This window comes from Epinephelus fuscoguttatus, linkage group LG5 (assembly GCF_011397635.1).
Source record: "Epinephelus fuscoguttatus linkage group LG5, E.fuscoguttatus.final_Chr_v1".
Lineage (NCBI taxonomy): Eukaryota > Metazoa > Chordata > Actinopteri > Perciformes > Serranidae > Epinephelus > Epinephelus fuscoguttatus.
This window is the reverse complement of record NC_064756.1, coordinates 41,363,944-41,387,372: the sequence shown is the minus strand read 5'-3', so window position 1 is coordinate 41,387,372 and position 23,429 is coordinate 41,363,944. Positions and strand designations below refer to the sequence as shown.

The 23,429-nt window shown below is 40.3% G+C and overlaps 1 protein-coding gene across 9 annotated transcripts in view; it reads right to left on the bottom strand.

The window, feature by feature from the left end:
* Window positions 1-23,429, bottom strand: part of LOC125889095 (RNA-binding protein Musashi homolog 2-like) — a 482,288-nt gene that overhangs the window by 324,774 nt on the left and 134,085 nt on the right. For all 9 annotated transcript variants that reach the window (XM_049576805.1, XM_049576804.1, XM_049576810.1 and 6 more), the window contains exon 6: window positions 21,236-21,328. In XM_049576805.1, coding sequence (XP_049432762.1) covers window positions 21,236-21,328 — 93 coding nt within the window. The remainder of the gene's footprint in view (window positions 1-21,235; window positions 21,329-23,429) is intronic.

The window sequence follows — 23,429 nt, the reverse complement described above, 5'->3', positions numbered from 1 at the left end:
CCAAACATCTCTGTTTTAGTTAATTTATTGTTTTTAAGTGTTTTAAGTTTTCAATAGTATCCGATCATTTCATGTATGTAATATTTAGCTAAGATGTTAATTAAATTTATGACGAATGTTTCATCAGATGACAATTTAGAATTATTAAGCATGAGTAGTATATCAGTTTTACTTATATAATGTCTTTTTTCAAAATCTCTTGATAAACATTTTTGTAAATAAAAGTAAAAGGAAGTAACATGAAAAGAATCTAGAAATACATGTTCAATCGTTTCCCCCTCACAACCACAGAGAGTACATATGTTAATTACATTAGGGAAGAAATTACGTATGTTCGCTTTAATGGGGTAGTATCTGTGAACAATCTTAAATAATAGGTCTTTAATTTTATTTGAAATTATTTACTTATGAGGTAATAGAAAGACAGCATTCCATAATTTCTTGTTCAGATACATCCAACGGTATTTACATGGGTCCATGTCATTGGTCCGACATCCCATTAGTCCGACGGTCCGCGGTGCTGAATGGCTCCCGGTGGGCGTATTTCTACCTTGATGGTGCGCCGCGACCGGCTCTGGGTCAGCTGGGAAAGGCTTGAGGCGGAGCAGGCTCACAGCTTATGTGTTTGTCACTTTCTTTTTCATTTTAACCCACACCATGATCTTTTCCTAACCCTAACCAAGTGGTTTTTGTGCCTGAACCTAACCAGACCTTAACCACAGGGCATCATGATGATTTCGGAACGGACTTCGGAACAGTGGGTTTAATATGGTCGGAACAATGGGATGTCGGACCAATGGGCAGTTCCCATTTACATATAGGAGTAGTGACATGTTCATGTTGGCTTCTGAAAAAAGCATTTGTGCATTTTATCAGAGATGTGGATCCCTCTAATAGTAAGAGGAAGATCTCTTAAAAAAGAAATATCAACGTGTATTTTTTGTGCTAAAGATGCAATACAATCAGGTATAGATTTGATAACCATGTCAAACTCTTGACGAGATGGTAACATTCATGTAATACTGTAAACAAGACAAGTTAGCCCTGAGCTAATGCATGCTAACTACACTAACAGCAGATTGAAAATGTGCAACAACATTTTTGCCAACAGTAGATATCAAGCTAAGTTGCTGTGAGTTTAACATTTCTAAGTGGGCAGCAGAAGATAACATTATCTCAGAGTCTGACCGGGCAAAGTGTCTCTTTCTCCACGTAGCTGCCTCCATCTCATGTACACTCACCCTGGGACTAGGTACACAGCTGCCTGTACCAGCAATCTGGTCTCACACCAAAGTTGTCGAAAACCAGCACTTGGTCGGTGACTTCTGGCATTAGACTCTGACAAAAAAAGCCGTCCTTTCACATCAGCATGACACTCATTGCCTTTATTGTTTCACAGCATCCGGTGGCATCAAGGAGAAATGTGGCAGCAGGACAACAACGAAAGTTAAGGTGGTAAAAGTCAGTTGGTGGGCAGGAGGTGTGGTGGATGGGTCCAACAACCACCATCTTTCACCCGGGAGGCCGGTGTTCGCCTCCCGTGTGATTGTAAAGCGAAACCCTGTTCTTTTTTCCTAAATCCATCCGCATGCTTTTGTTGCCTAAACCCAACCACGTGCGTGTGTTGGCAATATGTTACAACGTGCGTTTGTTATTAAAAGAAACCTATGTAGTGCGTTTATTTTGGAAGAGACTGTATGCAAACTGTACATTTCCTGTGAAAACAGAAGATTATTTTGAAAGCAGACAATGCATGTAACAGGCTGAAATTGACAAGGTGTCCCAGAGCATTAAAAACCAACACACCCAGGATACTTTGCACGTCATATCTTGACATAGAAAGCGCATGACCAAATGTCGACATGTGACAAAGTCAGAGTGAGAATTTGTTGGTACCAGAAGGCAGCGTGAATGTAAGGAGTGCTTACTCTGCAGCTAAATCTGTGACCAAAATGTTTCCAGAAGTACACTGCATACTGAATCACAAGACTTTGAGAATCTCAGTTGACTCAGGGGTCTCCAACTGATGATTCCAATCCTCAACTAAAAATAACTGAGTGGAGCCACTGCTCTGTAGAAACACATAGACTTACCACTCATGGTTAATGTTTAACAAAGAATTTTAGATGACACTTTGTGCAGTCTTACAATACCTGCCAAAATTTTGGAAACTACAATTCTTACTATTATTGTCATTACATTTGTTTAAACTGTTGGGAGTCCCCGTAGCACTCAGGGCTCCAGAGACAGGGGAAGTCCAAACTGCTGCTGTTTCACACTCACCCTCCACTGTGTAAGCACATTAATTGTATATGGTGCTCAGTACCTCGGAGGCCTCATTAAGCTCTTATAGAGCAGCAGAGACACATGATGAGGCAACTGTTTACTGACAGTTCTGATGGGAGGCTCCTACTCCAGTCGACAGTGGCTGATCTTGTTTCTAAATCAGATACATGGCTCAGCATTCAGGACTGACCTCAGCAACATCCATACTGTTGGATTTCTCTAAGACACCTGTGAAGGTATCTAAAAGATTTCTAAACAGTAAGTGAGGATGTGAATTTAAAGCCCTGTGATGAGGTTTTAGATCTGGATCCAGATTTATTTTTCATGCTGTGCTTACCACTGCACTCATTTTATAAAGAATATGACACATGCATCATTATTGTCTGTCAGTGTGTGTATATTACTCATTTAGATCTAAAAAAAAAAAAGTAAATAAATAAATAAAACAGAATTGCATTAAGCAACGATTCCAAAGGAACCCTCAGAGGCAGTTTGGCATTTTCCCTATGGTAATTTATTCCCTCCTTAAACTGAGCATCCACATGCTGATTGGAAGTGCAGGGGCGCTAGACAGTCAACTATCTGGATTTGGATGAGTCAGTGGATTTTTACTAATAACAGTCAGTACATTTACATGCACAGTTAAGTCAAGCTATGGTTATAGCTTGACTTGGCCATTAAACTGGACTACTGTCCTTGTCCCAGTCTACAAGCACAAGAGGGGAATCGATTTATTGATCGAAGTATGTCCGACTTCGCTACAGTAGGTGGAAACACACCCCTTTTCAGCTTGTTAGTACTGAACCATTTTCCTAGCTGCAAACTGGTACCATGGTGGACAACTTTACAGCATTGTACATTTCGTCCGTCCAACAATGCATGACTGTGGATGTAGATTTCCCCATGTTGTTATACCAGCCTCTTCTTCTTCTTCTTCTTCATTTAATGCCACTTGACTTCTGGGTCAAAGCCCAGGGCAGACACTGTGGAGCATGCGCTGAGCGCCGATTAACTGTATACATGCATATAATTCCACTCACAACCGTATTATCCGGGTGTGTTAGTCTGACTTTGAGAAATTCGAGGTAGTACAATTTCAGTAGGACTAACGTGTTTACAAGTATTTGAAAAGTCCGGCTGTAGTTGGACTAACACAATAGATTGATTTTCTCTAATGTCATGTAAACGTACTGAGTGTCTTGCAGTTTGAGCAGCTCAGTTTTCTCACATGGTGGCTGTCAGATGATCAGCGTTAAACCGCAGTGAGCTGTTTTGTTATTACTGACATAGCATTTTGCAGCTACTGTAGTTTTGACAGAGACTATGCTGTCATATTAAAAAAAACCTGACAAACCATATTGGCCACATCTTCCACATCTTCTGGGTATTATAAAAAGCGGGGATACTATTTGTTATATAATAATAGATCTCTAATTAAAGTGTCAAATTGGCTATCTGAAATTATTAATAATCAGTAATAATTATTATAAAACTAAAGTTATTATATCACCTGATACCGGCAGAGCTGTCGCCGTGACTCACAACGAGAGAACACTCGCATGCCGGCTTATTTATATGCAGATCGCATTCTTGAGGTGATTTGCATGACCATTTATGGTTGAACTAGGGCGTGTAGAGGGCGGAATATGAGGCGGATCTGGGTGCGCACAACTCCAGGAGGTCTGTGATTTATAAAGAGAACATTGCGTGCAAGTGTGCGTGCGCACGGTTTTATAAATCAGATTATTTTTTGGCGCACGCCATTTTCAGCTTTTGGGCGCACGTCAACTCTTAGTATGAATCCTAAGCACTCTTTTATAAATGAGGCCCCTGGTCTCTCTCCAGCCTACATAAAAACCCTGTGTATTAGCGTTGCCCGTTACCACCCGCTTAATCGGGAAGTGGAAGTGTTTAGAATGTACAGACTGGGCTGTACTACTGGAGTGACAGGACAGCAACATGGACATGGACAGTAGCATGGATATTCTAACAGATTATATAAACTTCTGTAGGGACACTGTGATTCCAGTAAAGACTGCACACTGCTTCCCCAACAATAAACCCTGGGTCAGCAATAATATCAAGCAGCTCCTCAACCAGAAAAAGCCGGCATTCAAGAAGGGGGACAAGGACAGGCTCAGGGAGGTTCAGCATGAGCTGAAGGGGAGACTGAGACAGGCAAAGGTGGAATACAAAAGAAAGGTGGAGAGTAAGCTGCAGCAGAACAACATTAGAGAGGTATGGAAGGGAATGAGGAACATCCCAGACTTTTAAAAGAAGAATAGCCAGGTTATGGATGGTGACGTGGACAAAGCCAACAACTTCAACCTGTTCTTTAACAGGTTAGATGGAGGGGGCAGTGTTCACCGTTCCACAGTGTCATCTGCTGCTGCTGCTCCTGCTCCACTGTCTCCTGGAAGTAGCCCCTCACCCACTACTGCAGCTACAGCTACAACATCTACCACCGATGGCCAACTACCACTGTCCTTTACAGCAGACGAGATGAGGGTAGAGCTCAGGAGACTGTGTACAGGGAAAGCTGCGGGCCCAGATGGAGGGTGTCCAAGGCTCCTGAAAGCTAGGAGCCCCTTCAGTGGTTCTTTAACAGGAGTCTTCAAACAGGCAGAGGCCCAGTGCAGTGGAAAACATCTTGTCTTGTACTGGTGCCCAAAGTGGGACGCAGCCGAGTTAAATGACTACCGACCGGTGGCCTTAACATCACACATTATGAAACCCCTGGAGTGCCTGGTCCTCCGTTTCCTGAAGTCAGAGGTCACTGATGCGGTGGACCCCCTCCAGTTTGCCTATCAGAAGCACATTGGAGTGGAAGATGTGGTTCTTTCCATGGTGCACTGGGCCTACACCTACTTGGAGGAGCTGGGATGTTGTGTGAGGATCCTTTTACTTGATTTTTCAAGTATGTTTAAAACAACCCAGCCCCCCATACTGAGAGACCAGTTGGAGGGGATGGGAATAGATCACTTCCTGACCTCCTGGATAACAGACTACCTGACAGAGGAGCCTCATTATGTCAGGCTGGCTCAGTGCTCGGCAGGAGACTGGACCCACTAAGAACTGTGGTGGAGAGGAGCACATAGAACAAACTGAAAGCTATAATGGACAACAGCAGACAGTCTCCACAGCCTTGTGGAGTGACAAAGGAGTCAGCTCATCTCACTGCATTGCAGAACAGAGCATTTCAGGAGATCCTTCGTCCCCATGGCAATAAGACAATTTACACCTCCTGAATCCAGTCACACACACACTTACAAACATCACATTAGCCATAACTGGCTGGACTGTGGAATGGATAATTTTATCTTAATTTAATGTCTGTTTGTTTATTTTTTGTTTTTGTATTTTTTCTTCTTCATTTTAATCTATTTTATTTCATGTCTATTTTATTATGAGCTGCTGGACAGCTGAATTTCCCTTCTGGGATTAATAAAGTTATTTCTATTCTATTCTATTCAAATTCTAACTAACTACGTAGAAGTGAGAGATAGAGAGAGAGAGAGAGAGAGAGAGAGAGAGAGAGAGAACTACAAGATGGCCGAATCAAAGCGGGCTTCAGATCGGGGGAGGTTTCGCTTAACTGTGTGGTCAGGACAAAGACAAAGGAAAAAGCGGGAACTTTGAGCCGCCTCTTTGGGTGTAGCTCTGTTGAAAGCAAATTTGTAAATGAGTCTATGTGAATCGATTTATGTTGCAAAGGGTCTGGTTTAGTGCAGGTGATGTTTAGTTGCGTGCAAGACTCTGTCTGTGAGAAGCATTAGCAAACTAAACACTTAGCTTTGGCGAAGCCAACTAACCAATGACCTAACTGCAAACAATCACAACAATGACAGTAAACAGCATTAAATCACAATCAACAAGTTAAACAGTCTTGCTTAGCCTGTACAGCTGTGATAATGCTATGCCCAGTTGTTTCGTCACCAATCCTTGAATGGATGGAGGCAAGGGTTTGTTTGAGGGACACTGCTTTTGTTAGCCGGCCGAGGAAAGCTGGAAAGAGCTGTGGTTCCAGGTTCAGTCTTTGTCGTACCGTTGTTCCAAAGGTGCAAATCCGAGGAGGCCCGTCGTTCTGGGTCGTTGCAGAGTTAGACGTTGGGGTGCTAACTCAATTTGGTTCTCCTTGTTGCTGGAAAGCTAGTTGCAAACCTTGTATTTGCACAAGGTCAAAGTGACCTCTGACCTTTGTCCACCAAATTTTTATCAGTTCATCCCTAAGTCCAAGTGGATGTCCGTGACAAACTTGAAAAAATTCCCTCAACTGAGATGTTGTGTTCACGAGAATGGGACACATGGGGTCATAACCACCTTGACCTTTGACCTATGATTACCAAAATCTATTTATATCATCCTTGAGTCCAAGGGGACATTTGTACCAAACTTGAAAAAATTCCCTCAAGGCGTCCTTGAGATACTGAGTTCAAAGTACATACAGACAGTACATACTGTACGGGCAAATGGACAACCCGAAAATATAATGCCTTTGGCCACAGCTATTGCTGGTGTGGAGGAATAAAAAAGAAAGAATTTAGCCAGAAACTAAACAGCAGTACCACAGTGAGGGAGGCTTGATAGTCAAATGTGATAAAAACAATATTGAAAAGTTTTGTAATTTCACAGATTATCTTAATTGCCTTAACTTCAACCCCAGAGATTTCCAGAGAGTGATGCACAACTAGCATTTTGTTTCATTTGTCCTTATCCTTTTATCCACCACGTGGCAGCCAACGATAATGCATTAGTAACTATCACAGGCAGGGCACCTGAGAAGACATTATTTGCTTTGATTATGGGCATTTTGGTGCAGCTGATGATACTCGGCTCTGCTGCATACCCATTATCATCATACCCCTAATCACAGTCAAGAATGCTTTCTGGATGCTGGATATCAGTATTATAATACACACTAGAAACAATGCAAGCACTACAAAATCTAGAAAGCTGTAGTTCAGCTTTCATTTGTGAAATAAATAAAGGCAGGGAAGTAGCCTCTCTTACAAACATGTATAAATGTGAAGAATTGTCACATCAGTGACAACAGATTTAAACTGTGATGTCATTCGGAAGATCCACCTTCTTCAGACTGAGTCATCTCAGTGCTCACTCTGGGACTCCAGACAATCAGCAAGAACTGCTATTAGTGGGATAGATTAACTTTCCAAAATATGGAGTGAGAAGCCACCATTTAATCAAGCAGCAAATGACCTGATTAAAAAAAAAATCACAGAGTAGGTAGAGGGCAAAACATTTTTGTTCCACCCATGAGTCTTGCTAATGTGCAGAGAATTAGAGCGGCTCATGTGCTAAAGAAATGTGGTGTGAGGAAGGTCAGGTGAACACCAGACTGAATGGAGCAAAGCCCACCACATTCCCAGAAGGCCTTTCAATACAATGAACTGGTCTCAGATAAGAAGGCAAGGGAGGAAAGGTTCACTCAGTTACAATGGATGACTAAGCCAAAAAACAGCTGACCTTTTTCTGAAGGTGAAATGTGACTCTGCCCCTTCCCTCAGAGTCCACCAACAAAAAGCAAACAGAGGTCAGACTGAATATGACATAGTTTGTTTTCTTCCAGTCTGACTCCTTGTATTCACACTGGCAAACACCTGTTAGCTTTCATGTGCACGTGCTGTAAGAGCCTCCTCAGCTGCAATGATGTGACTGGGATCACAGCTGATAAGTAGCTCCAGTAGCCTGGGGGCTGACTGTAGGCTGCAGCACAAACCAACCTAACACATCATTTAGCCAGCAGCATCTCCCATTGCTCCGAGCCAGTCAAATAAGACATTTAAACCTTGCATTACTTTACATTAGAGAGCCACAAAGGTATTCAGATCCCTGGTATGAGAGATCCTGGCTATGCAGTAGCAGAAACTGAGAGCAAGCTGTTATGGTTTGGCCTGGAGGATCCTGTGGGGGACTTGCCACAGGTGATATCAGGGGAGACGAGGCACTGAAGCAGTTAGCTTCCACATTACAAATCCCTGTCCAAGTAACTTGTTCTTAAGGAGCTCTACGTTGTTCCACATGGCTCATCGTGCATTCAAATGTCTGTATCTGTCCCTCTGGAGACAAAACCAGAGTTATTAAATGTGATTTCTTACTGTGCAGCATAAACGGATCATCTGATCTGAGTATTTAACACTCCTGTAAAAAGTTCAGTGGGAAACAAGGTGGAATGATTACATTTGGAAGAAAAGAGGCCCATATGACCCACAGTCACTCAACTCTGGTCCTCCAGGAAAGATGTAAACATGTGCTGTTTGTTCAAATGACTACACAGAACCTATGTTTATGGTCACCAGAGGTGGGACCAAGTCTTTGCACTCAAGTCCCAAGTCAAGACAGGCAAGTCCTGAGTCAAGTCCCAAGTCCTAAACTTTACTAAAATTTACAAAAATCATAAATGTTGCTTCTTTTTTTTTTTTTTTTTTTTTAAATCTGCATTGATTTGTAAAAACAAGTTTGTTGGAAGTCCCCACCCGTAGTTTTTGTACATGAACAAAATGACCTTTGGTATTATAATTTCCAACTTGAACTCAGTAATGTTGTGTCAGTTTTTTTTATGCTTCTCTCCTGCAACTTGACTGGATGCTGTGGGATTGGTTCAAACAAAATAGATCTGGAGAATTATTTGACAATTGACATTTAGGAAATGAAGGGAAATTAATTCATTTGTGGGACAATTTATAAATAAAATACTGTTTAATGTTTGGGGGAAGGTATCAAGTATTTTCAAGTCAAAAGGCTCAAGTCCAAGCGAAGTCACGAGTCACTGGTTTAAAGTCCAACTTGAGTTGCAAGCCTGTCTTTATTTTGCCAAGTGGAGCCTAAAGTCATCAAGTCCAAGTCACGTGATTTGAGTCCACACCTCTGATGATCAGCTGACTAGAGCATTAAGCGGCTGCCTAAATGATGACTCTTGTCTGTCAAGAGATGTGGCGTTGCTATAGTGGTCAGGAAGAATGGATGGATGGGCCAACTAAAAGGGTGACTTCACATGAGATCATTGTTCATTTCCCATTTCCTTTCAACAGTCAACGTTAGTTTATTTTAATCATGACCACAATTACTCCCTAACCTTAACCAAGTCGTTATTCTCATAACCATGACAACATTAACAATGGAGTTATTCTGTTAACACAATCATGCATTTTCTTGGATGCTAACAGACATGAGCAGCCAACAAAACATACAACACCCTGAGTTTTGCAGACTTTCAAACCTATATAGAGGTATAACTTTTTGAATTTCCTTTAGGCCTGTAAAAATAGCAAAGAAGCAAACTTCTCTCTCAGTTGTAGGAGACAAATGCCAACAAAACAAGAAAGATAAATTCAATCAAACCACCTTCAGTGGTTAATACCTCATTATTTATTTTATAATCTGAAATATATAATGTTTAGCTGCCTTTGGGTCTTAGTTGTGTACTTTGGTACATTTCAGATAATAACCTACTGTATGTATTTACACCATTCTACTTCATACATGCTGCATAGGATAGCTTGCAAATATGAGACAAATGATCTCAAGACAGAGATAACACTGGAAACCATTACATGGTACGCCACCTGCTGGGCAGTGATGGTAAATATTAAGCAGTCAAGTTATTTCAGTGGGTTGAGTGGGTTGTGCTTGCATGAACACTGAAGATACACATAGAAGTGTTAAAGGTAGTCTCATGACAGCAATAATCCTGTGGAGTGGAGAGCAGTTGTCTCTCCTTTTTCATCCCTCACTGACCTTCTCTGATTTGTTCCCTCTCATTTCCACAGAGAGTTGGGCGGAGAAAACTGAAAGCTGAGGCACTCGAGTATTTCAACCTCATTTAAACTATTTCCGATTCTTGCTCACTGCTGTGCTTTAGACTTCAAGCTTTTCTGTCCAAAAGGAATTTCAAATATGAAAAGCAGAAATAGCTGATAAACTGTATGCTGAAAGTCTCTGACCTTCAACTAATGAAGGCTGATTTATGTGTTGTATTGGCTGATTTATGTGTTGGGTTCTTTAGTGATACCGCCATTCCTACTATGAGAAAGTTTCACTGACAATTATATCGTGGATGAATGGACAGGATCGTAGTCTGTATGCACCCTATGTAACAAATAAAGGTAGCCTGTATGAACATAGGGCTGGGCAATAAAATGACGATAATTACCTCAATATAATTTGTCTTGATAGAAGTATAGAAAATGTTCAATAGATGTTTGATATACAACCTTGATTCCAAAAAAGTTGAGACGATGTGTTACATCACTGTTTAAAGGTGATTGTGTTACAGTGGTAAACATGCCCCTGTCCCAACTTTTTTGGAATGTGTTGCAAACATCAGTTTCAGAATGAGTGTTTATTTACAAAAAACAATAAAGGTAATGAGTTATATCTTGTCTTTGGACTTCAATCGAATAAAGTCAAAAGGGATTTATCATTCATCATTCATATTATTGCATTCCATTTTTATTTAGGTTTTACACAACGTCCAAACTTTTTTTTTGGAATATGGGTTGTCTTTAAACCAGGCATACACCAGAGGAGGGGGTGCTGACAGCACTAACGTACTTTAAACGCTAGTTTCCATTCATAATCAAACAGAGGTAGAAAACTAGAAAAGCCATCTTACCGTACACTAATGCTATGTGGTCACCGAGTTAATGTGAACGGCACTAAAACATTATACCAGTGTTAAGCACACTCATAAAGTTATTTTAAATGTGATTGTTTTGACCAAGGATAACAGCACTGAGCTACCCCACAATTTGAATCTGCCATATAACTTTAGCTACAGTACTGAGTGGGTAGTTGACTCATAAAGTAATGTGACTATTTCATTTAATTGATATGATATAATGCAGACAAATGTGATTAATGCAACATCACTAAAACTTTGATATATTTCCTTGTCCATGAACATGATTTCTACCTGAGTCAGGACAGATAGATTTGCACTGGCAAGGAAAAATCCCACGTTACTTGACGACATCAGGCAAGTCTGTCTTTCGTTATTGTTTTGGTTGAGAAATGAAAGAAATTAAATACTGTGTAATGTGAACTGAAAATATTGACCATAGTTGAGACTTGTGTTTTATCTGTATCTTTTTTTCAATTACATTGTCAGCTAAAACACTTACAAAATGTTGTCTGCACAAAGGGTTTGACATGCTCCTGACCAGAATTAAGATTTCTTTGTTTATTTAGTGTTTTATTTATTGACATTATTTTAATCTTGTTTGTTCAAAATCTACCATAGATTTTACCTTAGATGAAACCACAATTAACCATCTGTTTCCTTCAAACAATATCAACTGATATGAAATTTGAAAAAAAAAAGCTTGTTTTTTTTTATTTATCTATTGCATTCTATTCAGATTAATTACATCATTCACTATCATGTGAATCTGAAGTGAAATAATCTTTTTAACTGTGAGGAATAGTGTTAGGTTTGAATGAGGATTTCATGGACATCTAATGAAATGAGTGTTTCCACATCCCACAATATGAAGTGCACAGCCACAGTTTAAAGCACCAAATAATTTGACTCTGGTGTGTCATCTTCTGACTCTTTTCTTGTTCTCTTTATGTGCCCTTTTGAAGCCAGCCCTAAATTACTATAGTGTAACCTTACTTAGACTAATCGCAGACAAAGAAAAGCAGGCAGGTATGTTTTAGATTAACAGGTGAGTGTCACATAGTGTCCACTGGATAGCCTATCTCATGCCCCCAGTGCCCCCTGGATAAAGCAGTTTATTTATGGCCATTTTGAATCACCCAGAGAACCTGATATGAAGGGGGCATGAAAAGAGTACCGGCAGCCCGTGAGAAGTGCTGGTGTGCAATAAAAAGTCACGGTACACTGAATAGTAAAATGTAGAAGTGGGCCAGTTCTACATACCAGTGAGTAATGGCCCACTTACAGTACAGTACTTACAGCCCTGTAATACAACCTATGAGAGCGTTTCCTAAATTAGCGCCCCCTACTGGTGGATGATAGAATACCTTGTATATGACAGTTAACAGTCACAGTTTTAAATACATTCTTAAAATTGTGAAATGGTCACAGTTGAAAACAAAATTCCTTGGTCAGACTTAGCAAAAATATCACAGTTTGGCTGAAAATAAGTACCTTTGTAACTAACAGAACAGAGCGGGACGTATCTTATGTGACATTGTCCCATACATTATGTGACATTCATCACTGGTCATCTGGGGCCTCATGTGCAAAGGGTGTGTACGCACAAAAACGTGGCGTACGTCCATTTCCACGGCAAAGCTCAGATGTATCAAGAGTGAAATGACCGTGGAAATGTGTGGTGCCTCACGCCAACTTCATGGCTGGCGTACGACACTTAGAGGTGATGCTGGGAAACTGTTATAATAAATAAATGTTTACAATGAGTCCTCAGAGTGATGTGCACATCAGAGACACATGAACAATTAACACTGAGGAACAATTAACACACCCATGTGTCTGCAATTAGATGAGTGGATATAAAAGCATGCGCAAAGTGGTGCCGAAAATACCGTTGAAGACATTGTAAATGGTGCAATACGAAGAGAGCGTGTGTTCACAGACAGAGAGGATTTACTGGCACATGATGACAACTGGCTCATCAGCTGCTTTAGGTTCCCGAGGGCAATCCTCCTGTGCGCAGAGCTGCGGCCGGCCTTGGAGCGCGACACGGCGAGGAGCCATGCGCTGCCTGTATCCATACAGGTGCTGACCACACTGGGGTTCCTAGCAACACGAGCATTCCAGAGGGAGCTGACCGACTGAACGGGACTGTGCCAGTCGACCCTGAGCCAAGCCATGCCAGCTGAGTGGGACGGAATCATCCGCATGTCAGCCAGGTATATCAAATTCCCATATGCAGCTGAACAGGCCAACATTAAAGCGCAATTTGCAGCGAGAGCTGGTTTTCCTAAAGTAATCGGAGCTATCGACTGCACACACACTGCTATTAAATTTGAATGTGATTCTGTGAAGTTTTTCTTTTTCAAGTCATTCTTGTGTTTTAGTTTTCTGCTCGTGCAGAGAGGGGAATCTCAGGTGCATGGTTCATTTAAATATGATCTGCATATTTAAATAGGGGCTTGGACAGGGAGGGGTCAGGTACTCCAACATGTGCGCTCAATTCCACAATGATTGGGATGTACAAAGGATATGTGCTTGGATTCATGCGTACGCACAGATTCATACATCTGGATGTTTTTGTGCGTACAACGTTTTCTGGATTTAAGCGTACACCATGTTTCAGTAGGAAATCCACGAGTTGATGAAAAGCAACACTGGCAATGAATGGCAACTCTTAACATAGCTCGATCTTACAATACAAAGTGTCTATTTGGAAAGGACCTTCATTAATGGTGGACCAAATACCTGGGTAAAGATGAGAACACATGAATTATAAAGGTCGAGCTTTAGAATCAGATAGAATCAAAATAAAAATCACTAGCACCTGAAAAGTTAGAATAACACATATTTTTATAATAGAGAGTTTAAAGATGTCTCCAAGGTTGCGTCACTGTCATGCTGAATCATTCAGTTGGAGAGCAGCATGATAAAAGTGACCTAGCTACTTTGACTGTTCAGCCACGGTGCCTGGCTCTGGTTTAACCCAGAACTGATTAGCTCAGCATCTCAGAATAAATTAGCAAAATAAATAAATAAATAAATAAATAAATAAATAAAAGCCTGTAGCAGCTGCCATCTCAATTAAGGTGACTCAGCATTTGGCTCAGGCAGAGGAAATGGTGTTGCGTCTGATCTCCAAGGTGAATTTATTCACATTTGCTTACACACTAACATAAATCTGACTCAAGGTACCCAGAAAACCATGTTTCCTCACACTCACACACACACACACACACACACACACACACACACACACACACACACACACACACACACACAGTGTCTCAGAGAGAGCAGCCTTTGTGGAGAGAGACTGTGTGACCTCAGTGCCCTAGGCTCCCTCCTCACCTTAAGAACCTTCAGAAACCTTTGTGGAACTTCACAGTGACATTACTTCTGTATCAAAAAACAGTACTGAAAGCACTACAGTAAAAGTGCCCTCAGATGTCATTTTCAGATTTGTAGCTGACTGGACTGCTCACTGGAACCATGTTCAGTGCTTAAAAAAGAAATAATGCTAACCGTGTAATGGCATCTTTTTTCCTCTGTCCATTCAAAGACCAACCAACAAACCATCATTTTTGATCACAGGAATGAACCTCTTCACAGAGGTCATATTTATAGTGTTAGCACCTACTTGCTCTCAACAGTGGCCCCAAAGAAAGGGTAACACAAACACACTGCTCTGTTTCTTTCCTTTCCTCTCCTCCACACCTTCCTCTCAACACTCAACACACTGAATTCTCCATTTACACCTTAAGCTTATTTACTAGGCTTATCCAACACACAGCCATGCACACTGGCTAAATGTGAATATCAGTGTGTTAGATAGCTGTGTCATGTTGATGGACGACCTGGGTAGGTCTGAGAGAAGAAGAGAGAGTAGAGGTATACAGATGGACTGAGAGGTTTTCATGGTGACTTCATAAATGACCTTATAAATCATGTGTGTTTCTGAGGTGGATAGTATTTCAGAGTCTCTTGCTCGGAAAGTTACAAAACAATCTACAGTGGTGCACAAGAATATCCAGCCTATCTAGTTGGTCTTGCTGTTATGGACAGGTGCTGCACAGTGATTTAGCATTAGCTAGCTCACACGATTTGAAATTATGTTTTTGTTTTGTTGTTTTCTTATCACATATTGGCCAATTTATCTTTGCTAATTATGTGTTTGATTACAGTTAATATGTATTTTCAGAAGTATTCTGTTTTTCAGAAAAACACTGAAAAACACACTTTATATTAAGGTATTGTAATAAGCGTTAATTAATGCTTAATAAGCACCAATTAACTATTAATTAGCACTTATAAGATGTTTATTACCATTAATAAAACTATATAAGTGTTAATTATAGCACAATTAACACAGTTATTATTGCATATAGGAGCATTATAAGCACTTAATAGAAACTTGATAACAGTTTATAAAGCTATCCTAAATATTAATTAATAAGATGTCTATTTACATTAATTATGATTTATAAGGGTTAATTATAGAACAATAACCACATTTATTACTGGTTTATAAGACACTATAAGACCCTATCAAACAGTGTCACATAAAGGTTGATAAATTATTAATATACTCTCAGGGCTCGAACGGTGTCCCGATGTCCCGGGGACTATAAAAATTGCTACTGGGACACAAAGATGATGTGTCTGGGACAATTCTGGGACAGCAAAAAGAAAAAAAAAAGTCAAAGCAATATCGAAATGGTTATTTACAACGTCATTACGTATGAGTATCTGAACGTTGCTTTTGTCGCTTGAATAATTTCAATAAAAACTTATGAACAGCAAAAATACAGTGGCTTTTGCTGCACCTGATCTGGCTCCACACGCGCGCACATGCACACGCACGGAACTCAACTCACTGCATGAAGGTCACGCTGGGTGCCACTCGCCAGCTATGCTCGCCACTCCACATCAGAGCACAGAACCTAGCAATGCTGAGATGGTTGAAACAACTGATGCAAGCTCCTCCAGTGCCACTCCAGTTGGAGTAAGATGCGACACTTGGCGTCGGGACTCTGAAGACGATGTTTCATCTGTTTCTGCCCTTGTGGTAAGTTAGTTTGTTAAAGTAGGCTAGCAACTCAGCTAATCATGTATATGATGGCCTTACAAAGTTATAAAATGTGACTTTGTGTTCTAAATTTTGATTTTTATGATTACAGTTAATCAGAAGAGGTGAACTCGGTTCAGTCAGTCAGTAATAATTAGGCTAGCAACTCATGCTTGAACTAGCAGCCAGTCATGTTTCTAAATTTCCTACAGGTAAGCTGAGTATAATGAACACCCAGATTAACAGTAGTATGTTTTAGCAGAATCTTATTGTATAACTGTGACACTCAGAGACATTGACTTTGACTGTGATTAAGAGAGAGTGTGTGTGTGTGTGTGTGTGTGTGTGTGTGTGTGTGTGTGTGTGTCGCAGCTCGTGGAGGGTAGAAATAGCTTTATTAGCTAAGTGCGTTGCTAATGACGTTCTGTGTGAGTTAAAGTGTCAGTTTATAGTGACAGTAAATTGTGTGAAGCAGGATGAGCAGAGTGAATGTGTTAGGAGCATCGATGAGCTGTGTGTTATGTTGAGCAGGCTAATGGATATAGGCTGCGTCATGTTCATACAGTGGTGGAAAAAAGTTTTCGGACACCCTTAAAATTTTACACAATCTCAAATATTATCATGAAATATTTGTGGAAAAATCTTTTGTGTTTCAAAAGGTGTGGCTGCATTAGACAGATACAAACAAATACAAATTATATTTTTTTGTTTATTGTTTACAAGAAAAACTAACAAAACTAAATTCTTGACAGTTTCAATATGTCAGTTCTCAACATTGTCGGTATCAAAGTCAATAAATAACAGAGAATGTGTTCAAAACTGAACAAAAAATAAATAAACCATCACATCATCAAATTAATATTTAGTAGTCCTGCCACTGGCACGTAGTAGAGCTCTAATCCTGGCTGGCATGTTCCCCACGAGCCTTTCACACTGTTGAGGGGTAATCTTGTCCCATTCTTCTTGAATTACTGCTTTTAATTCTTCTAAATTCTTTGGGTTATGCTTTGAAACAGACCTTTTGATAATCCACCACAGATTTTCAAGCTGATGTCCGGGGATTGAGCTGGCCACTCTAAGACCTGGATACTGTGCTCCTGCAGCCAAGTTCTACTGGCCTTGGATGTGTGGCAAGGGGCATTATCTTGTTGAAACATCCAGTTTTTACCTCGACGGAACAGTGCACGCGCAGAAGGGAGCATGTGGGTTTGAGAATGGTACAATACTTGGTAGAGTTCAATGTGCCATCACAGACAGTGAGATGACCAACACCAGCAGCACTCATGCATCCCCAAACCATGATACTGCCTCCACCATGCTTGACAGTAGGTACTGTACATGCTGGAGATAATGCTTCGCCTGGCCTTCTGCGTACCCTCACATTAGTAGGAGGAAGATAAAGCTGGAAACTGGACTCATCTGACCACGAAATCTTCTTCCAATTCCTGGCTGTCCAGTTCTTGTGTGCCCGGGCCCAACGACGCCGGGCTAACCTCTGTCTCTCATTGATCAGGGGCTTCTTGATAGCCTTGTAGGACCTTAAGCCATGATCTAAAAGTCGGCCACGCACAGTGCGGGTGGAACACTGGACACCAGTTTGGTTTGACCACTGCTGCTGAAGCTCCTGTGATGTCATTCGGCGGTTTTGCCTGCACATGCGGGTCAGGATGCGGTCATTTCTTGCTGAAGAAACCCTTGGACGCCCAGATCTTGGTTTGTCTCCCAAGCTGTTGGTTCGTCTGTATTTCTGCAGAGTGTATCCAACTGCTGAAGGACTGCATCTGCACTTCCTGGCTATCTGGCGGCAGCTGTACCCTTCCTGGCTGAGAATCTTTATCTTCAGGTGTGTTTCCTGCGTTAGGTTCCTTGTTTTAGCCATTTTTGTGTCTGAAGAACTTTCAAATGTGCTGGCTTTATGTAGACACGAAGCCTGGCAACAAAATTTGTGTCTTTTAATAAAAAGAACGACCTTCATCACTGGTACCAAAATGACCCAATACTCAAAATTTCTTATGTATTTTTATGGAACCAATCAATTTGAAGTTTTTAATGGCTTTTTTAGGATTTATTTAGTATTTTGGCTGTGACTCTACTAAAAGAAATTGCACTTGAAGACCTAAGAGTGATTCTTAATGCAATATTTCACAAATGCATGGGGTGTCCAAAAACTTTTCTCCACCACTGTACTAACACCTGCAGATTTGCTAACGCTATAGCCTGACTTCATTCCTCTCCGTCAGTAAGGTAAAAGGAGCATTTCATACATTTTGGTAATTGAAGTTTGTATCAGGCCCAGTGTGTAAGTGTTTTATTATCACTCTTGTGAAACCATTGTGAGAGTAATTCAGTACTAGGCTGTGGATCAAAAACAAGGGAAGTTAGATTAAATGTGTTTATGAGTTTAATTCTGAGCCTTATCTTTCAGAAGGATGGGCTGACATTGCAAATGGTGTCAGATGGACTGCAGAAGACAACCCTGGCTCTTGTAGCCATGCAGGTAAACAAAATAAACTCCCTAGAGAGGAATTTATATGCTACGATGTATGTTTAGCAATCGTGACAGTGAAAGGTTTTTTCTTCTGTATTTCAGACAGTCCCAGGTCAGCATCTGAAGCAGTTCCTGCATGAAGTGGGACCTTTTCCCAGAAACACTTTCTCTGCAGGAAACAAGTGGATGATGATGACTTCCACAAAGTGAAAGATAAACTAATCAGTGGCTTCTGTGACAACCTCACCACGCGGCTTGGCAACCTTGATGATGGTGTCTTGAAGGCCGCTGCCACCATGTTTGACTTAAGCAACTGGCCTGAAGACATCACTGACCTGGCCACCTTTGGCCTGGCTGATGTTGAGACTTTTGTCACTCACTTTCAGAAAACTGATGGGTTACAGGGAGCTTTGTGGAACACTGAATTCCCAAACAGTCAATCTAAGTAACAAAACTTTTGAAAAAGCCAAAATGAACTCAGATCTGTCATTTTCAACTCAACTATTTGGGTTTCCAATCTTTTTTTCCTGTTTTTGACAATAGTGGTTGCATTAAAAATCAATATGAAAAGGAAATATGTCCTTATGTTGTGTTTTCACCACCATTGGTAGGCTGAAGTCTCATCACGAGTAAATAAAGCAGCTAACTCTGAATCAATCTACTCTAATGTTTAAGTTCAAATAACTCATGTTTGTCTTAGTATGCCATTTTGAGGAAATGAGATTCCCATGATCCTTTGCTAAAGAAAATAATAACATACTAGAGTGAAAAGAACGCATCAGAATTCTTTAATGTTGAAATAATGATTGATATCTGGATGTTGCAATAGGTGCATAATTAATATAATTATTAACTTCAGTGAGTGCATAATAAAGAGTTTATGAATGTCAACAAGACACTGTTCCCACTTTAGATCCAGTAGCTGCAAAGATGCATTATGAGCTGTTAATAACTGTATATTAATAGTTTATTAACCTTTATACGACACTGTTCCCACTTTAGATCCGGTAGCTGCAAAGGATCATTATTAACTATTAATAAGTGCATAATTAAGCATTTATTAACCGTAATATGGCATTTATATTCAATTCTTATAGTCTCATTAATGTTAATAAACACCTTATTAATTTCATCTTATAGGGTCTTATAGTGTTTTATAAACCAGTAATAAATGTGTTTATTATTCTTTATTACACGGCTCTATTAAATGCTGTATTCTGATTGGTCAGTCGCGGCATTCAGAGGTCTGATATTACTGTGTAATGACCGTTGCTATGTAGCCCAGCGTTGCTAGGGACGCTGCCCTGACAAGGAGATTCAGCCGTTGCGGCCGTTTTTTTTTTTCCTCACCTCCCCATTTAATTTATAAATCAATAAAAATTGTATAATTAATCAATATTCTGTCTCAGATTATTTATTTAACTGATAGCTGCGCATTGGGGTTCTATTCTATATTTTCCCAGTATTCACTGGCTCATTATACATTATCCCTTACATAAATAACTCTTATAAATTATAATCAGTGTAAACAGACATCTTATTAATATTTAGTATAGGTTTATAAACTGTTAATAAAGTTTGTATTAAGTGCTCATAATGCTCCTATAAGCAATAATAACTCAGTCAGTTATGCTGTAATAATCACTTAGTCTAGACTTATTAATGTTAATAAGCATCTTATATCGTCTTATAAGTGCTCATTAACTGTTAATTAACTCTTATTAAGCACTAATTAGCACTTATTACAGTACCTTAATATAAAGTGTTACCAAAAATTAAATTTGATTACCAAACAATAATTTGGCATCTCCCCTGCAGTAAATCAGACAACCCCCTAGAGGTCACAGACCCCCTGTTGAAGACACAGGCCCTAACCTTATTGTAACCTGAACCCTAAAACTCTGAAGGAGTAAGGACTGACCAAATGCTCACTTTCTAAAAATGTCCTTGCACTGTTGGTTTAAAACATGGTCCTCACTATACAAGCCTCACAACTACAAGCACAAAAGGACACACTCTCACACACAGGTTTATACTGATATTTGTAGCTTATACTAACCAGTTGAAGAAGGAGCAGGATTGAGGCAAAATGCTTCATTGAAAATGAAAACCATGAAAATGGTTACACACATAATAGCCTTCAGCACCGATGTCAGTATATCTCCTCTCTCTCTCTCTCTCTCTCACACACACACACACACACACACACACACACACACACACACACACACACAATAAACATCCTCAACAATCCTAAACAAAATATCATCCCAGAAAAACAAAGTGTTATCCTTGCCAAACCACAATGTTAAACTGTACTGGATACTTAGGATGAAAAAACAAACAAACCCAAAAATGTTTGATGGAGCTGTGTAGGCTTCCAGCCTTTGTGTTGGGCTCAACTAAACATGTCTTATACCTCTCTCTGCACTGGACTCACAGAGATGAAATTGATATGCTTCTTCTCATCTGACTCTGGGCAGCTGGATGAAATTAACTCATCTAAGGACAGGGTACATACACATCCCATCAGACTGGTGTCCAGGGTCCATTCTCTTGGCTGAGTGTACACAGTGTTGCCACAACAGCACGAGGAAATCAAACTCGCTAGAGAACCAGCGGCAGTCTGCCTCAGAGCTCACACAGCAACACTGAACTTATTAAACTGCTTTGAACCTTCAAAAGGCACACCTCACAAGCCCTCACACACAAACACAGAGCAGCCCAGAGGACTAAACACTCCAAATGGTCTTACCTTGCCAAACTGTTCAAAATATTGCTTCACATCTTCAATTACTGTGTTGGCTGATAATCCTCCTACAAATATTTTCTTTGTTCTTGTGACCATCTGGAGGGAGGAAAAGACACAGAGAGAAGGAGAATGAAGGAGGTTAGCAACATTTTACACAACAAAATAAGGATTATGAAGCAGCGTGTGTGTGTGTGTGTGTGTGTGTGTGTGCGCGCGCGCGTGTGTGTGCGCACGCGTGTGTGTGCATGTGCGTTTGTAAGTTTATAAAGCAGGGTTCCGCCAGCAAGGGAAGCTCGAGTCAAATCTATATCACATAGGCCTTACCAGCCAACCACTAGGCATGGCAGCTGTAACAAGGAAGTTAAAAGTGGACAATGGATATAAATATGTGACTGTGCTCACATCACTGATCACAGAATTTAACAGGCACTTTCAAGATTTCCCTGCCACTGAGAAGGACATGAACCTGTTCTCCAGCCCTTCCTCTGTAATGTGGAAAGTATAGTGGAGGGGGTGCAAAGATTATGAAATGCAATGTAATGATACTCTCTAAAGTCTTTACTAGCAGCAAGTCCCACTGTCACAGTTCAGCAGGGGTTTGAAACAGTCCAGATTTCACCAGATGAAGAAATGATCTGGACTCTAGGGGTGGGACTCACTGGAGTCACCACCAACACGATATTATCACGATACATCATTCACAACAAGCACGCTGAACATTGCAGTAACATCGCAGTAACATCGCAATATATTGCAATTTCTTACCTTTTTTCAACCCCAAATTATATCCCTAAAGGAAAAATTTGTCAACATCTGTATTATATAATAGGGCAGTTTTAGTCTGTTTATCTCACTTCAGTTATTTCTATTGCAGCAAATGTATGTAGACTGAAAAAGCAACTGATTTTATTATTCTAGTTGGATCCCAAAAGTATATTTTATATAATAAAGAATCAACACTAAGCATCTGTGTATTGGTACAAAATTGCCACATTGAATATTGTGATACAATGCTGTATCCATTACCCAACCCCCACCCTAACTGTACACTCAGTTCATTTGCCTCTGCATAATGTGACTTTGTGATTATGTGACTATTAGCCTGCTTATGATATCAGTATTGTTTTTGTACTCCAAATATTAAGCAAAATACTTTCACATTACATAATGACTTCCTTCAGGCCATGATTTTGAAAAAAAGGCCTTCAAAGTTTACAGTGCGGTAGCTGCAAAGACATGTGACAGAGTACATTGGCCTTCCAAAATGGAGTGCATGTGATACCCTCAGGGCTGTCCCTGGGTGAAAAATACACAGAAAAACTTAAGGACATTTGAATTTTGCCAGCAAGGTAATGAAAACACACGAAAAGAGGAAAATGCAGAAAGACAAGAAAATAATGTTTGTGTTGGAAGAACTGCAGTACATTTGATGAAGAAAGTAGTTAACAATGGTCTTCACGTTACTTTTATTTCTTATTTAGTTGACTTAATTAATATGTTGTTATTTACTCTATCTTTGCCTGTAACTGTACATTCACACCAACAGCAACCAGAGCTTCCAAAGCGCCGGAAGTCATTCATTTTCAATGAAAGCCTGGCGACTTGGGTGACTTGGGCGACCTGGTCATCAGCGGTGCGTCTTGGGCGACCAAAGCGACCGGAGTGCGTCTGGAGGGGAGTTATAACTCGTTTAACTTTATGGTAATGAGCTCTGACACGGTTAGGCAGCAACCAATCGGAATGCTGATGTGCTTCGATTAAGCAGGTCCCAGAGAACAAGCCATGTAACTTTGGTTCCTACAGCACACTTGTTCCAACAATGGTCCGCAAGAGACTTTGCCTCTTCGGAAGCTTCTGGTTTGAATGTACAGTAAGATGACCTTGAGTGTCTTGAAAGGCAGTATTATTATTACCATTTTTGTCACCTCTCGAGTTAACCATGCTGACAAATCTAAAATAATTATTCTTTGGCACTCATGGTTTCTTAAATATTAAAAAATAAAGTTTACTATTGAATTTGTGGATAATCAAGCTAATGATGTGTAGCCTGTCTATAATGACAGAAGTGTAAACATTTAACACTATATTTTGATGCACAATGCCAAGCCGCTCAGAACTCAATGACGACCCGGTGAGTTTTAAGAGGTTTTAATATTGTGTAAGCCAAGACTTTGTTTATTTGAGATCAGAGGAAAAA